Source organism: Falco naumanni, chromosome 18 (genome assembly GCF_017639655.2).
Source record: "Falco naumanni isolate bFalNau1 chromosome 18, bFalNau1.pat, whole genome shotgun sequence".
Classification (NCBI taxonomy): Eukaryota; Metazoa; Chordata; class Aves; order Falconiformes; family Falconidae; genus Falco; species Falco naumanni.
The window spans coordinates 4,364,394-4,380,343 of NC_054071.1; the positions used below are offsets into that span (position 1 = coordinate 4,364,394).

The 15,950-nt window shown below is 45.7% G+C and overlaps 1 protein-coding gene across 5 annotated transcripts in view; it reads left to right on the plus strand.

The window, feature by feature from the left end:
* FBXL20 (F-box and leucine rich repeat protein 20) overlaps positions 1-15,950 on the plus strand; it is a 44,255-nt gene that overhangs the window by 4,403 nt on the left and 23,902 nt on the right. For 3 of the 5 annotated variants that reach the window (XM_040617274.1, XM_040617278.1, XM_040617277.1), the window contains exon 2: positions 12,806-12,867. In XM_040617274.1, the coding sequence (XP_040473208.1) occupies positions 12,806-12,867 (62 nt within the window). Of the gene's footprint in view, positions 1-1,173; positions 1,281-2,498; positions 2,735-12,805; positions 12,868-15,950 lie in introns of those variants that run through there. The other 2 variants (XM_040617276.1, XM_040617275.1) reach the window with 2 other exon arrangements.

Consider the following 15,950-nt stretch of genomic DNA (forward strand, 5'->3'; position numbering starts at 1 on the left):
GCTGTTTTCTAGCAGAAACTTGCAAAAAGTGACGTTCTGTGGCTTTTATATGGCAAGAGAAACTGTTGCTGACATGGCACCGTAAAGACATGAGGTAGCGCAGTCGAATTGAGACAGTTCTATTTTGGCAGGTATCTAATAATGTGGCTCTTAAATTCTGACAGTGTTTCTCACTACTTAAAAAAAAATGCAGCTTTGGGAGGGGTTTGAGAGCTGACAGCTTTTCCATACCTTTTTTTTTTTTTTTTTTCACTTCGGTGTTATCTCATGCTGCTCTTAGGTGTAATAATTTTTCAGCCAGCACTTCTCTTTTTTTGACAGATGAATAATAAAATGTTACTTTATTGTGTACAAAGTGCTTGTTTAAACGTTAAGATAGTAAGAGATGTAAACTGTAACTTGTCTTTCACACCCCCACCGTGCTGGTCCTGTGGCTTTCCATGCTGTAGCAGAGGGAAGAGGAATTCTGCGAGATCTGGAAGCAAAAGGCAAATCGGTTGAGTCAGAGATACTTGACCCAGGCTACAGGGAGACTGGGAAGGATTAAAGAAGAAAACTGCTTTTTGTTGGAGGAGGGGGCCACGGGGAGAAATCCTTGCTGCTGTGGATTTCTCCTTTGTGGTGTACACGCTGTATTTTGCCATACAGGCGCTCTAGGCAAGTTGCCAAAAGCCAAAGAAGGCATAGGATGGGGAACTGACTGATAAAAGGTATTTTGGAAACAAATTCTGATTGCTTTCATTTCTCTTTTTTTTTTTTTTTTTCTTAATTTGACACTTGGGGGAAGTTTCAGTTTCAGTCTCCTAGCTCTTTCACCTTGTAGTCTTTGTACTAGGCAGCCACCAGCACATCCCTGCCGTAATTAGGTAGAGCAGCAGCTTTACAAGCGTTGGAATATGTGTGTGTGCTTTGACCTTAGCCCATGTCACCTGAGAGACCAAGCTTGTGTTGCAAAATTTATTTTTTTTTTCTTCCTCCCCCCCACGCCGCCAAATGGGAGTCTCTTCTTCCTTCTTCCCCTGTAAGGAGCTGTGCTTGCAAGTTGGGCAAGAGTGGAAATGTTGGCCATGGCCAACAGTAATTTCAACAAGAATTATAAGTAAAAATGCCGAAACCCTGTATTTCCTCCCCCTGTTCGTTGCTGACAGTTGTGCAGTACAAATCGCCGGGGCAGCACCCGCTAAGGACCCGTCACTGATTTGGCCCGAGCCACGTGAAGAGCGGCGCGTTGTGCCCGAGGTCTGGCTTGCCTGCCTGCGGCTTTTCTCGCGTTTATCGAGGTGAGTGCTGCCTCCGGCCGAAACGGGGGTTCCCCAAGGTGATTTCCCTTGGAGCAGCCGCTCAGGGGGAGCGCGTGTGTTCCCGGGGAGAGGAGCCTGACTGCTCGGGCTGCGTCCGTCATGCATCGTGGCTTGCGTAACAGGAAAGGGAGTTAGGGAGCTTGTTGTGTGCCCGGGTATGTCTCATCTTATTTTAGATCCCATTATTAATTGGGGCCTGGGACAGATCAGGTAATTACTGTTTTCACTGTTGGATCACCTCGCTGCGTTATTTCCTTTGACTCATCCCATTATGAAAGGCAACCCGATGAGTGGTTTAGTCTTATTGATACGGGATGAAACGTGTAACCGCACAGCTCTGTGGAGGGACCCGAGTCTGTGCGTGGCGGGTGGTTGGACGTGCCTGGCTGACCCGTCAGTTTTGCTTTCAGATCGACCATCCTTTTACGTGTGGCAAACTCACCCCATGCCCTTCACACCTCACCTCGGGTAGGGGGTGTTTTTGAGACAGAACTAAAGTAGTTTGACTTTATTTCCAAGTATATACACCAATATTACCATCATCATCTCTTAGATAATAGCTGAATATAAACCCAATAGTGAAAAAACCCCTTATTACCGGTAAAGGAGAACTGTAGATTTTGGAGAGGGACAGAACTGTAAGAAATTTGTTTGGCAAAGAAGCTTATTTGAATTGTGATGAGCCTTGATACGTACTCGGAGGGCTAGATGAATCTCAATTCTAGCTTGAAAATATTGACACATGTGTCTGGTTTTGGGTTTTGGTTCTTTTTTTGATTGTTTTTTTTTCTTTTTTAATTCACTCAAAGGGCATTTGTAGTAAACCACTACCCTGCTAAAATGAGCTTCTAGAAAGCAAAAAATAAATAGATAGTGGGTGTTTTGTAGCACAGTCCGTGGCCATAGGCTGTGTCCCTGTGAAGTCAGGAAGTCTTTGTATTATTTTTACTCTCCTTCGTTGGTGTTGGATGTTGTTTTTATGGGCAACAGTGTGTATTTCAAACTTCGAAGGGTGTTTGTGAGAAAGCAGCATCATTTTAAATCAAATGTCTGTAATAGGTCATAAAACACCAAGATGACCACTCGCAGGATGCTGAGGTTTTTAATGGAGCTAAAAAAAAAAAAGTAGCTGCCCAAAAGCAGCTTTGATGGCAGCGTATGTGGTAGTTTTGCTTCTTGCTGCGTCTCTTTACCGCATCGTGCCAACTAACTTTGACCTCTGCAGTTCTTGGACACGCGAGCCATCGCTGAATGTTTTCAGAGGGTGTTTTTCATTCAGCACCAGATACAACTTCTGGTAAAGACAAAGCCGATTAACTGCAAGCTTCTGCTTCCCCAAGCTGTCACAAGGCTGCTTCAGATTCTGCCCTGCGTCCCTACCAGGACTCTCAGATGTGTATCTCCTGCAGCCTACGTCAGCCGGGAGAAGTCGGGTAACTAAAATGCTGGTGGTGCCTTTTTCAATTGCAATTTAAAAACTCGGTGAGCTTTTAGTTGTAGTTGGGGGATGCTTTGTTTGTGGGAAACTCTCGCAGCCAAAACTGGGATAGGAGAACAAAACAGGTGAACAAAAAGCTTAGGAACGTGCTTTGGTATCTGACAGCGGTTTCTAGGTTTGGAAAAAATACAGCATATAGCACATGCAGCGCCTCCAGTTGAAATGGTATTTCTTAAATCAGAAGTAGTCTTCTGGTACCTCACCTTGCACATCTGACTTTGAAGGTTTATTTTTTGAATGCAACAACATAACCTTCTCTATTTGCACGTAAATCACCTGATGAATTTCTCCTCTGTGGCAGTTTCTGCGTTACGGTGACGTCAGAGATGCGCGCAGCAGGCAATTCTTTATCACGGGCTTGATTTCTGTAGGGCTTGACTAATTTTTTTGTTCAGCCTCATGCTTTTGGTATTGCTGAATCAAAAAAAAAACAAAACAAAAACAAAGCAGCTATTTATTTAACCTTGCTGTTGAATGCAGAATGGAGTCAGGGTACACAGAAGCGTAGCTCATCCGTACCCTGGCTACTTATCGCCAGCAGAAATTTAAGCTTTTCCAAAGCAACGACAGATGAGGAAGAAGCGATGTGACGGTGTATGAGTAAATTGCCTATTGAGCTATTTTTAGGCATATTGAGCCTATAGTAAACCTTTTCAGCCAGGGTCTGTTTTGTCTCGGTTTTGTACTGCTTAGTCACGATTGTGGTTGAGCAGAGCCCTGGTGCTGAGCCAGGCTGGCGAGGGTGCCCGTGGCACGGTGCGTGGCAGGAGGCAGCCGGCTGCTCCGCGCTCCCCGCTTCTCCCGACACAAACGCCGCGGGAGGATGCCGGAGCATCACAGCCGCTAAGGATGGAGTTTGTCACAGCAGCGGCTTTATTCGACAGCCAGCCATTTTCCTTGGAGATTTTAACAGATTAAACTGGATGTTTGTTTTGTTTGGGTTTTTTTTTGTTGGTTGTTTTTGTTTGGTTTTTTTTTAAAAAAAAACAAAAAACAAAAAGTCCCTGTGTAACAAAAGGCTAGAAGGAAAATTCAGCCAGTCCGGACTGCTTGTGGATGTAAACAACTTTATGCTTTGTGTCGTGTCCTTGTATTTTACTGTCACTTCTGTGTGATCTATCTCTGCAGTGTCTTTTTTTTCTTTGCCTCCAGTAAGGCAGTTCAGCCTGCTGAAACTCCCACTTCCCTTAAGCCTTGTACTGGGGAAGGAGCACTTCTGAACTGGTGCTCGGTGCATGTCGGTGATGTTTGGTTATTTGAGCCCTATTCATTGGTAGTATTTTTTGACCAAAATGAAGTGAGGGGCTAGTATATATTGACAGTGCTTGCAAGAAGTCACTTCCAAGCTTCACTGAGCTTTTCCAAAGGAAGTATGGAATGAATTCCACGTTTTTCTTTTGTGTTTTATGCCTAGCTTGTTGGTTTGGGTTTTTTTGTGGTGGTGGGTTTTTTTGGTGTGGGTTTTTTTTTTGTTGTTTTTTTACTAGATTGGCATTGTGTGCCATGAGCTGGGTTTGGCATGTGTCCTGTCTTGTTTCAGTGACTTTGTACTGGGCTTGTTCATCTCTTCCATATGGACTGGAGCAGATAAAAGTGATATAAATACTACCAGTAATGCTAGATTTTTGGATGTGAGCCAGCAGCTGTATAGCTGAAGAACACCTCACAGGGCATCTCTGGCTCGTCAAGATTTAAACTCTTTGAACAAATTTGTACAGGTGCTTAATTTCTTTCACTTCACAACAGCAAAAAAAATCTGCCAGAGCTCTGAAGGTTAATCTCCAAAATGCCTGGATCATCCAGATTGGGTGGGGATGTAAACTGACAAAATATGCCAGCTACATATGTAATCCTTAATTTATGATGGCAACTGTTGATTCCCCACCTTTTCTAGCTTAAAAACAAGTTTCCAGGCTGCATTATTTACTCTCTAATAATTGCAGTCTGTTTTCTGTCTTGGTTTTAATTGCTTAATTTCCTGTGGTCATAAGTAGTTGTGGAGGGTCTGGCCAGCATTTGCTTGTGGACCAAAGATCTAGTGGGCTTTGGGTCTAAAGAACGGCTAAAATTTCATCCTCAGCACACGGTTACCTTTTTCTTTTGTGTTTGTAAGGCCGCTGTAAGAAGTTTGTCTTACGCCGTTTCTTTATGCAAGGAAACAAGTTGCTGTATTTTAAAATTATAATATTTATGAATAATTTGTGGCTTCTTAAGAGGGTATGCTTTAAAATTCTGTACTTGTTTCACGTGAAGTTTGCTGAATACAGAGGCATGAAAGACTTTACTGGTTATGTTTGTACTTACTGTTTATAGTTTTCATTTCCTGCTGCCCACCTGTATGGGTGTCTCGCTGTTGGGGGGGGGGGGGTGTTGTACTGAAAACGGGTGTCCATCTTCCTTCTTTCCTTCTCTCTGCATCAGCCTGACCATGTCCCCGGGCCGTGGCAGCGTGCACTGTGTTTTTTTCATGCTTTTTGGGCAGCTTCACATTTTCGGTCTGCGTTCTCGAGGGGCTGGGGGTGCCAGACCCTGTGTTTTTTCACTGGAGTGAACATTAAGGTGGATGACAGTCAGTCTGGGTGTAACGACTGAGTCGAGTGCCTTTGCTAGCTGCTAATTCCATCGAGCCTTAAATAAGCGTCATCCCTTTTTCTCCGTTGCGCTTTGAGTTTTCTACTTTAGCAGAAAAATGTTTGAGTTCAAAGTCCGCACCTAGGCTAACGCCGTGTGCCAGGTTGTTGGCTTTGGCACTGATGCTTCTAAAGTTAAGCCTCATGTGATTTGATTTTTTTTTTTATATATATATATTTTTTTTTTAAGACCAGCCATCCCCCTCCCCCTGCTGATGCCAGATGCAGTCTCAGTTGAAAACGGGCTGTGTCTGTCAGTAGTGCAGTAAATACTCCCGCCCTAGCTGATGTGTGCAGCAGCTGTACTGCACTGCTGGCTCGCTGGTGTTTAGCTTGTGTCGAGTACAAACACGGACAAATACTTGAGATCCTGTTAACCTTGATGGTAGCGTTTCTTGTCCAGCTGAACGTGTTCTTCAGTGCTTTGCGGGGCGATACAGGTCTTGAATCCCGCTGCCTCTGTGCGTGACCACGTTTGTGTCCGGGTAGACACAGAGAGGGATGCTGCTCCTTTCCTCCTCGGTGCCCATAACAATATATGGGGGGTTATGCAGAAACAAGCTCTGCAAATAGTCAAACTGAAAGCGAGTGTGTCCTTATGACCAACTTTGAGACTTTATGTAGTAAATTCCCTTATGTTTGGCGGCAAAGTAGGATTTTGGTGGCACTGGAACTTTGCGCTGGATGTTGGTCACTTCAGGTTCTGAAGTTCCTGCGTCGGAGATGCTGGGAGGACGTGAGTGTTTGTCTATCTTAAAGATGTACCTTCATTGTAGACCACCCATGTCGTGCTGCAGATCTACTCTGTCTTTTTTCTGCTCCTAATCTTTTTAGTGGGCAAAACTCTGCGGAACAAAATGTTGGGAAAATCGATGGTGGGTTTCAGCGTCTGCTGTCATATAGGCAAGGCAGTCTGGTATGTCTTTATGTCTAAACTGCACTTCATTGGAGAAAAAAAAAAAGTCCCTGCTGCTGTTCTAGTGGAAAATCTTTTTGGTATGTCAGATGAGTAAACTGTTGTTCTCTTAAAAATGCAGCCAGTAACGTAAGAATTGCTTACAGAGAGTAGTTTTGAGCATTTAGGGTAATGTCAACTAACTGTGCTGTGTGTTCTGTACATTAATATTCCTAATTATTTCCAGTAAACTGCAAATGTTGCAATAACTCCTGTAGAGACTTCTCAAGTGTGTTTTTCCACACACAAAAAAAAGTGAAAAACAAAACTTTTGTTCCTCATAGGAACACCCCTCCGGCCCTTCCCCAACAATAAAACCAAAACTATTGCCAGATGTGACATTTACAGGAAAGCATTGCCCCTTCCCTCTGCCAGCCCAGACCGCAGAAGAGCTCTGCAGCCGAGAGCCTGCCCCGAGCGGGGGTCCGCAGCCGCTCCGGGGGAGCTTTGCCAGCTCTCTGTAAGCCAGGAAGGACAAATTTGTGCCACTCTGTGTTTGGAGACTTTTCCGTGGAACTGGGGGTAAGGGGAGCATGACTCTTCTGGAAGCAAAGACTTAAATCTTGCAGAAACTGCTGAAAAAACGCTCTTCTCGCTGGAGAAGCTTTTACTTGTTGCTGTGGAATAATATCCATCAAACTGATATTGAGACCTCCATGTTAATACAGCAACTCGTTCTCGGATGGGAACTTCTAAAATCTAGCAAAACGTAATTTGGAATCTGGATTTCCTGAGAGGAGCCTTAGGTGTTGGCTGTGCCTTCTGCACTAACATTTGCCACACATTTGTGTCACGTCGTAGGGAGAAGCGCAGTCTCTCCGTGAGCGGCTGCATCAGTCCAGCACGTGGACACCTCATTTACACGCTGAACACTGACAATATCCATTCGCTCTGGGCAGGATGGATAGAGCAGCACCAGACCTGAAGGAGAGAACCACGTGTCCCCGCGTTTGTATGGCTTTTGAAGCCTGCTCCACGACAATGCGAGGCTTGCGTAAAGGCTACATGGGCGGCTGCAATAATGACACGCACTACTTTATATTTGAACTCAAATGCATGCCTGCTACGAGTTGCTTCACTTACAGAAGCTTGCCTCAACTGTTGTTCGCATCCCTCTTTGCATCTATGATGAGCAGGGTACATATGTAGGTGTTCCTTGTGCGGGGACACTCGTAATTACATGCTGTCACCCGTCGCACGCTCAGCGGCGAAGCGCTGTCGCCTGGATCCCGTGGTGGTGTCATTCAGATGACCCAATTTGGATGCTGTGCCCTGTAATGAATGGCTGACACCACCAGTGCCTGAGTAGCAACTCTGTCTTCTACGCTGGTAGCAATGCCTCGCAGCTGATAAATCTGTTTAATTAGCCCCACACCGAGCGCTTACAGGCTGCTGCGGGACTGCGCAACCAGATGAATTGAGCCAGTTTGCAAAACTTTTAATACTCTGGAAGGCAAGGGCAGAGTTATTACGACAAATGGGCAATTACGTGTTGCGTTAAGTGACTTCAGTGTAAGGCTGCAAGAACTGTATCTTTTGATGGCTTCTGCCCATTTGTTTTCATAAACTGGCTTGATTGGAACGCTTCTGGGTGATGGTGCTCTAGAGAGAAGCACAGCGGTGCCATAAATACATCCTGGGAAGTACCAGGTTTTTGTCTTCTGGGTTGTAATCTCTGGGCTTCCATAGAATTATTCAGGTTGGGGATAGAGTCTAACCATTAACGCAGCACGGCCAAGCCCACTGCTAAACCATGTTGCTCAGCACCATGTCTACACGTTTTTTAAACCCCTCCAGGGATGGTGGCTCTACCACCTCCCTGGGCAGCCTGTGCCACAGCTTGAGCACCCTTCTCATGTGGAAATTTTCCCTAATATTCAATATAAACCTCCCATGGTGTAACTTGAGGCTGTTTCTTCTTGTCCTGTTGCTTGTTACCTGGGAGAAGAGACCACCCGCCCCCCTGCCTAGAGCTCCCTGTAGGGAGCAGTAAGGTGCCCCCTCCTCTCCAGGCTGAACACCTCCAGTTCCTTCAGCTGTTCCTCATCAGACTGGTGCTCCAGACTCTTCAACAGCTTCGTTGCACTTCTTTGGACACTCTCCAGCATCTCTACATCCCTCTTGAAGCGAGGGGTCCAAAGCTGAACACAGTATTCAAGATGTGGGAAGTTACCGTGGGAGGGTACAGGAAAGTTAAGGGGGTTCTGGTGGGTTCCTGTGGGTGACCGGAGGCTGGATCATCCTTGTTGCTAGCACCTCTGGCCATATCCTCTTACAAAAAATAAATAAAAACATGGCAAAACAGGCCCTTCCGGGTGCACCTGTCAAATGTTGAATGCACCAGACTATTCCAAACTGGGAGCCAAACGGTTACAATTCTCCTCTTATTGAACAGTAAATGTAAATGGTGTATTAACATTTTAATTGGTTTGCGAGTTAAAGGATTGATTTATGGATTAAGTTCCCCCAGTTTTGTCATTTCCTTGGGCTTGCAAAGCTGGTGCCGAGCGCTGGAGTTGCAATTAGATGGATCCTGTTTGTTCTCCCTCTGAGCCCCTGTTGGAACAGGGGAAGTGTTTCCATCTGCAGCGCTGCTGAAGCGTGTACGTGCAAAGCATCCCATGGATTGTAAAACCTCTTTGTGGGAAGTATAAAACTGCTAGCAGGCATATGCACTGGAAAACGGTGGGTTCTGCCCGTTTTCTAGCTTTGGTGGAAGAGCTTGGCATGACAATATTTGCAGGAAAAATAAATCATCTGAAGTGAGCAGTGACCAAATCCTGTGTGCACTGTGGCATTGCATAGCTCCAGCTGCCCAGGGCAGCAAAGCCATCACTTCCACTGTGTGTGGATATTGCTCTGAAGACCAGTAAGAGATTTATAGTAACCTAACTGGGAACTGCAGCACGCTGTCTTAAACTTTACCCAGCTCTGGTGTTCAGGCAGGACGTGTTTTCCTTTGCCTTGTAGCAGATTATAGCGATCTGTACTAATTTAATACAAGTTTTGAAACCTAGTATCCGCTTCCATGGTGTTTGTTCTAGATTTATCCCTTCTGTTCTAGCTAGAAAAGGCTGTTTCAAAAGTTTTCAAAAGAGTAGCGTGCTGCTGGTCTGCCTTTGTCTTGATGGGTGGAAGAGTAAGAGGAATTTCATTCCCTTCCATTTCTTCTGCCTAAGGGACACGGCTTCACACAGCAGCAAACTTGATGCTTTGTGGAAGATTCCATGTTTTATCTGCCAATAAAATTTACATACAAGAAATTCATTTTTCTGTGTCCTGTCAGGAATAAGTTAGTCTACTGAATAACGCCTGGTATGAAAGGATGTTAAGAGAGGTATTAGGAAAAACAAGCTTAGGTCATTTAGTTTTTATCGCTAGAAGTAATTTGAAAAGCCTGGAAGTCTAGAATAGCCTCTAACATTTTTCAGCTTAGTTTCAGTCTTGTATAGACTTGCCAGGCAGTCAGAATGCCCGCTGGTATATTTAACGAGCTGTACCTGCTGCCATGACTTAGCAGTCGATCCCGATTCCAGCCTGTTTTCACCCAGCCTCAGTCATCTGAGCAGCGGTTTGGCAGGCAGGCGTGAGGAGAGGGCTCTGGTGATGTACCCTGGCATTCCCACGGAAAGGGAATTCCAGAGCTGAGGTTCTCCCGCGGAGCGCATCCTGCCTTGGCCCTGTCCCGTTGTAAGTACTGTTTTAGTAAGACAAAACCCCAAACGTTCCTTTGGTATAACGCTGGGCGAAGCGTAGCTTCTACAGAAAAATAATGTAAGGCTTCAATTTGCACTGGGATCCAGGTTAAGCTTTTTCCGCGAGCGATGTAACAGGCCAAAGGCAAGAAGTCGCCTGTGTTTTGTGCGAAGCTGTTTGCGAGCATCCTTGCCGTACGGTCTCGGTGAGCGACGGGCAGGGACTGTTGCCTGCGTTCTCACCGTAAAATCTGAATTCAGACAAAGCCTCTTCGCCAGTCCAGATGAGACAGAAGAGGCTTGCTGGCCGCCTCTGGAATCTCTATTTTAATACTTCCTGCCCCTCGCCTGTTCACTACTCTGGTTCCTTTTCGGAAGTTTCCTGCAGTTGTCTGATCTGCTCCTTCAGTTTCCCTTAACTTTTTTGTGCAGGGTGCTGCTTCAGGGGTAAAATTCTGGCCAGGACAATAATGGGAAAGAGGGTAGAGCTGCCCGATCACTATCATTCTTGTAACTGGGGGAAGAAAAATCAGTCTGGTTTTCCCATGAATAATTCCTCTGCATTTCTCCTTTGTTAGAGCTTTCTCCAGAATTTCCTTAATTTCCCAGCTGATCAGCTAAGCCATCTAATTAGATGATCCAGTCCCAGCATGCGCACACGCGTTGGCTCCTTTGGCAGCCTCGGCAATGTCCTGACCCCGCCAGGCGTCGGAGAGCGTTCATCACCGAGGCTGGACGCGGTCCGTGACTCGAGGAGATGCTCTTCTGCCCTGGTCTCTGAGGGAACAGACTTGACAGAACTGGTGTGAGCTGGGGAAATGGCAAAACTTCCATTTTAATTATCTGCAAAACGGGCTGAGTAGTTGCCTGTCTAGTGGACCGTTTAGGACTTGCTAACTTGTGATATCTTCTGGTGGGAAGTGATAAAAGCGGCTGTGGGGGGGAAAACACCACCTCTTCTGTGTGACATTTTGGGAAAGAATGCTGGAGAGTTCGTGTCCCACTTCAGCATCATGCCTCAGTATCTTGAGATAATTAAAAAGCAAGCTGTGATTTAGAAACACAGCTTTAAAGTTTGACTCTAAAAGCATCGGTTTTGGTGTTCTCTTGTACCGATGGCGTTAGCCTGTTGTCAATTCGTTATCGCTGATTGGAGCGTATTAAAAAGCTTCTGAGCAGCAGCATGTGGGCTTTTCACGTTGAGCTGTGATGGTTTCTTTGACAGGTGATGGGGTTGGGTTGATGCTCAGGTACAGAGTTATTTGCTGCTTGGAGAAGCTGTTTTCTGTCAGCCAGGCCTAGCGTACAGCTTCATAAGCCAGTAAGATCTTACTTTCCTTTTTTAACTCTTAATCTGATCCTCTGCCACTTAAGTGACCTAGCTGATGCTGGTTTTCTTTGCTTTGCATACAGACAACTAAATCGATTCAGAGCACTTAATCAACCGATTAGAATCAGCTTTTCCAGACTGCGATTTCAGCAGCAGTTTTTACCAAGTTGGTAGCTGGGGTTGATCAGTTCTCAGTGGTTCCAGTTGTTAAAAAGAAACTTTGTTAATGAAATTCAAGCTCATTCTCATTGTTCCCTGCTTTGGGTTTGGGACTGTTGAAAGCATGTTTCTAAATGGAATCAGGCATCACTGCTCAGCAGTCTTAGTTCACAGATCACTCTAATCATTCCTCCCACAGGCAGAAGAGCGTGGAGGTTGGTTGGTTGTTTGTTTTTTCACCATGGCAAGACAATACCGAGTCTTTTGAATATATGTAGATACTTCTCAAGAAACACATGAGGCTTTGCTGTCTCTTTTTTCTTAGGACTCATTTGAAAAAAGAAGTTCCTCTTGTTCTTGCAGCCAATGAAGTTAGTTTAGCTGGTCCAGAAGGTCCATTTCAGATTTATGAATTGTTGGCCGCTGTGATAATGCTTTGCATGGGAAACAGCTCTGTCTTCATTGCCTTAGAAGAACCCAGCGGTGTTTTCCCAGAAACATCTTTCCTCCTGATGCAGCACCAGAGGTCACATCTCCCTTTCAACCATGCTTCAGGATTTAAAGAAATAACTAAAAAATACTGTTTGCCCCTGAGCACCCAAGGACTGCTCCCAGTCAGTCCGCTGCAGGAGCAATACAAAATGCTGTAATACTTTCTCGTTGGGCTCCTGCTCACCGGTGCTGTGCCCTTTTCTGCGAAGAAAACCAGTCCTGCTACGTTCCACCTCCGTTTGCTGGCTGTTGGGGCTGCTTGGTGGCTCTTGCCGTGGCCCTTCCCTCCAGCCCGTTTGCCATCTCCTCGTTCGATGTGTTGTTACACCTCACGGTTTTCAAGCGGTGCGCGGTGGTGTACCTTCACGGAGCTGTGGCACAGGTGGCAGCTCGTAGTAATGCTGTAGGTGATACCTTTGGTAGTCAGTGGCAACCGACAAGTACACCCTAATCGTCACTTACTTTAACAGCTAAATTGAAAATCTCAGTTTATATTGAATATGTCAATCCACAGAGCGTTCTCGAACCATTTTTTAAACTATATCAGATGTAATATTCTATCCAACTGTGGTTCAATTCAGGAGTTCGAAAGCTTGCGTACAAAGTTTATCTTTGGAGAATTTATTGGTCCAGATGTCTCTCTCAAAATGGCCTCGTTAACCAGCAGCTTCTTCCCTAGAGAAGTAGGTTTTGTTTCCTTAATGAAAATATATGGCTGAATTGTTCAAATTGTTTTTGTTTACAGATGTTCTCGAACAATGATGAAGCTGTGATCAACAAAAAACTTCCAAAAGAGCTGCTGCTTCGGTAAGCCTTCTTCCAGTTTGTGAGTTGGAGACTTGTGTATTGTTGTTTGCAGGCGGGAGCTGATTTTGCTGGTACGCTCATGAATCAGGAGCTTGCATCAGATGGTCACTTATAAAGCCACAGACAAACACAAGCAGATAAAGGTCTGCATCGGCAGCAAGTTATGCTAAATAATGCTAGGGTCTGGGTTTTCAAATACTAAATGAATTTGCTGGTTGCCTGTTTTGTAGGTGGAAACTATAGGACTAAACCAGTCCTTAATGAAAATAAATGGTAAGTATGGGCTAATGTGTAGAATAGGATTCTGCCTGTCTCTAAAGTGTTCAATTTAAAACAAAAGACGTTAGTTCCCTTACTCCAATGATGCTCGAGCAGACTTTGTCCTTTTCCTCGTCAATAAGAGACAGATCTTCAGCACCTGGCAAGGTGGTCCTGTTGGCAAAGATCAAACAGATCAGACTTTGTGGATCTCTGTAGACAACTGCCCTCTTCCTCTGCTGCCTTTCCACGTGCATGCACGTATGTACCTTCGGAAGTTTGCCTTCTGCAGCGCAGGATTAGCGTGATGATGTGTGTGTGGTTGTACCTCAGTCGTCACAGTTGGGCGTCTCGAGGTAAAGTCGTGTTCATCAGTGCTTTAAGCTGAGATGCTAGACTGTAAATGGTGAAGGGAATTGCAGGCAGCAGCTTGAATTATTAACACAAACAAAATCCTTACGCTGCAGGAAAGTGTGTAGTACTGTCAACCCTCAATGGCAGTAAAAAGTCTGGGGAGAGGAGCTCTGACACAGGAAACTGCTTCTAGCTCACTTGTGAAATAAAAGAAATAGAAAAAGAAATCTGACTATCATTTGGGTGCACTGCTGCCTCTATTCTCTCTAATGGTGTCTCCATTCTGGCTCGGTTCCTTTTATTCCAGTATTATTCATCCAAAAGCAAGATGTGTGGCTTCCAGAACCCTCCTTGCTAATAACATGGGTGTTTGGGTTTTGGTTCTGGTACAGAGTTAAATGATTGCCTGTGCTGTACAGAGGTTGCTGGGTAAAAATCAGCATCCGTACTGGGAAGAGCCCAGCAACCTGTGGGAGGAGCAGGATGGAGTAACAAACATGACGGGATACCCTAGCCCAGATGGGTTTGTACAGATTTTTTGCAGGTGACAGCAGTTGTCTTCACCCAGTACTTGCCCCGAACCACTGGTATGGATGGATGTGCTGTGCTGCAGCAAATACAGAATTGGAAGAGTGAGAAAAATGTCTCTCTGGATTTTCCAAGCGGATTCTTTTTCTGATGGGATCAAGTAGGTCCTGGTATTGCAGGTGCAACTAAACCAGGATTTGCCGTTGTGGGAAGATGACAGGTAGGCTGGGGACAGGTTGTGAAGAGTACTGACACATGAGGCAAGGAGTTCATGTAACATAGGGAGAGCAGGGGATCTGGTAGGGAGAGGATGGTTCGGCATTGAGATCTTACGGAGATTTTTGATGGACTTCAGGGGAAGAGGCATGTGGTCGCTGGGCTCCCAAGGAGCAGGACCTTGATTAGAGCACGGATGAGCTTTCTGGTAGATCAGTCAAAGTGGAATGATCCTGAGTGGGCCCCATAAGCACAACTTGGTCCGTAGGAGGTAGCTGATGTTGAGGAACATTAGTATAGAAAATCAGAGAAGGTTTTGTCATAAGCAGGAGGGAATCAATGCATCAAGCGGGAAATTTTGTCAGTACAAGCCACAGTGTGGCTGAGTTCTCAGCAGTACACGTGCTTCTGCCCTGTGGAAAAGGGTTTTGCCTGTTGTGTCTTGGTATCACTGATCATCCTAACCTGCTGTAGAACAGAGCAAGTGTTCAGGACCGTGTGGAACCTCGGAGAAATAAGGAGATTGAGTTTATAAATGTTTAAAGTTCATAAGTAATGGTTTTGAGAGTTGGAATTCACTGTTAGCATACTGTGAAAATTAATTAGTGTGGATTGACAGTGCAGCCTTTGAAAGAGAAACTTGGATGCATTTATCTGCAGGAATCTCCCGTAAATGAGTGTCACTGTCTACAAGACAAAGACTTATGTGTTTAAGCAGTGCTACTGTGTAATGTCTTGTTCTCTGGTTTGTTCATTCTGCAGATGGCATTGATGTCTCACGTATGTGGTTGCAAAGTGGAAAGCTGCACTTGAGCAAAATAAAGAGTAGGAGGATATAAAAGGGGTGAACAGCAGCCCTTGTCACACCCCAAGATACAGAAATGTGCAGCTTCAGTAATGCTTTTGTCCGTGAGAATGGGGTGGAGGTGGAAAGTGCTCTGGAGGGCTGTCCTCAGAAATCTCTCCTTTAGACGTGGCTGTGATTCAGCCGTCATGTCATGTTCTGCCTCCCCACAACACTGGTAATGGTGATGTTTGTCCCACGCTTCCCCAGGAGCGGGGCTCTGAACAAAGCTGTCCTGCCGCACATGGGGCGAGATCAGCTGCTGGGTCACAAATCCTTGTCCTGATGCTGCTGCAACCTGCTTCAGCTTTGTCTCCTGCCAGCTGAGTTTCTAGGAGCTTTACACCTTTATACATAAATACACCTTTACACGCGAACAAGCCAAACCAGAAAACAGCGGCGTTCTGTTCGCTGCTGCCGGCTCCTCTTTGGGCAGCGTCTGGCTTGGTGACTGCGAACGGCGAATTCATGGTCCGTGTCGGTTCTGGCTGTGGTCGTTTCCCCAGAAGGTGCATCATGGCCCTGTTTCTCTGGGCTGGCATTAATTGAAGCCCCGTTGAAAAGGTGCATTCATTCTTTGAGGGCTGCCTGCCAGTCGCTTTTTGTCTGGAAGCCAAACCCCAACCCCAAGCTTGGATTTGCGGTGGCAGCGGTGGTCTCTGCCGGTTTCCTGAAGAAGGTTTACTCTCAGCGTGATGTGGGGCTGCTAAACAGCTTACGTTTGGCAGGGTGAAGGGGACCAGGCTGTGGGAGTTCATCTTTTCCTTAGTGGTTCATGGGCAGGTCAAGCAGTTTTCAATTCTCTCCTGGCATAAGCAGCTTTTATGCCGTGCTGCTGCCTGCTAGCCCGTTTTCAGCACAGCTAGTCGTTGGCACCGGCATT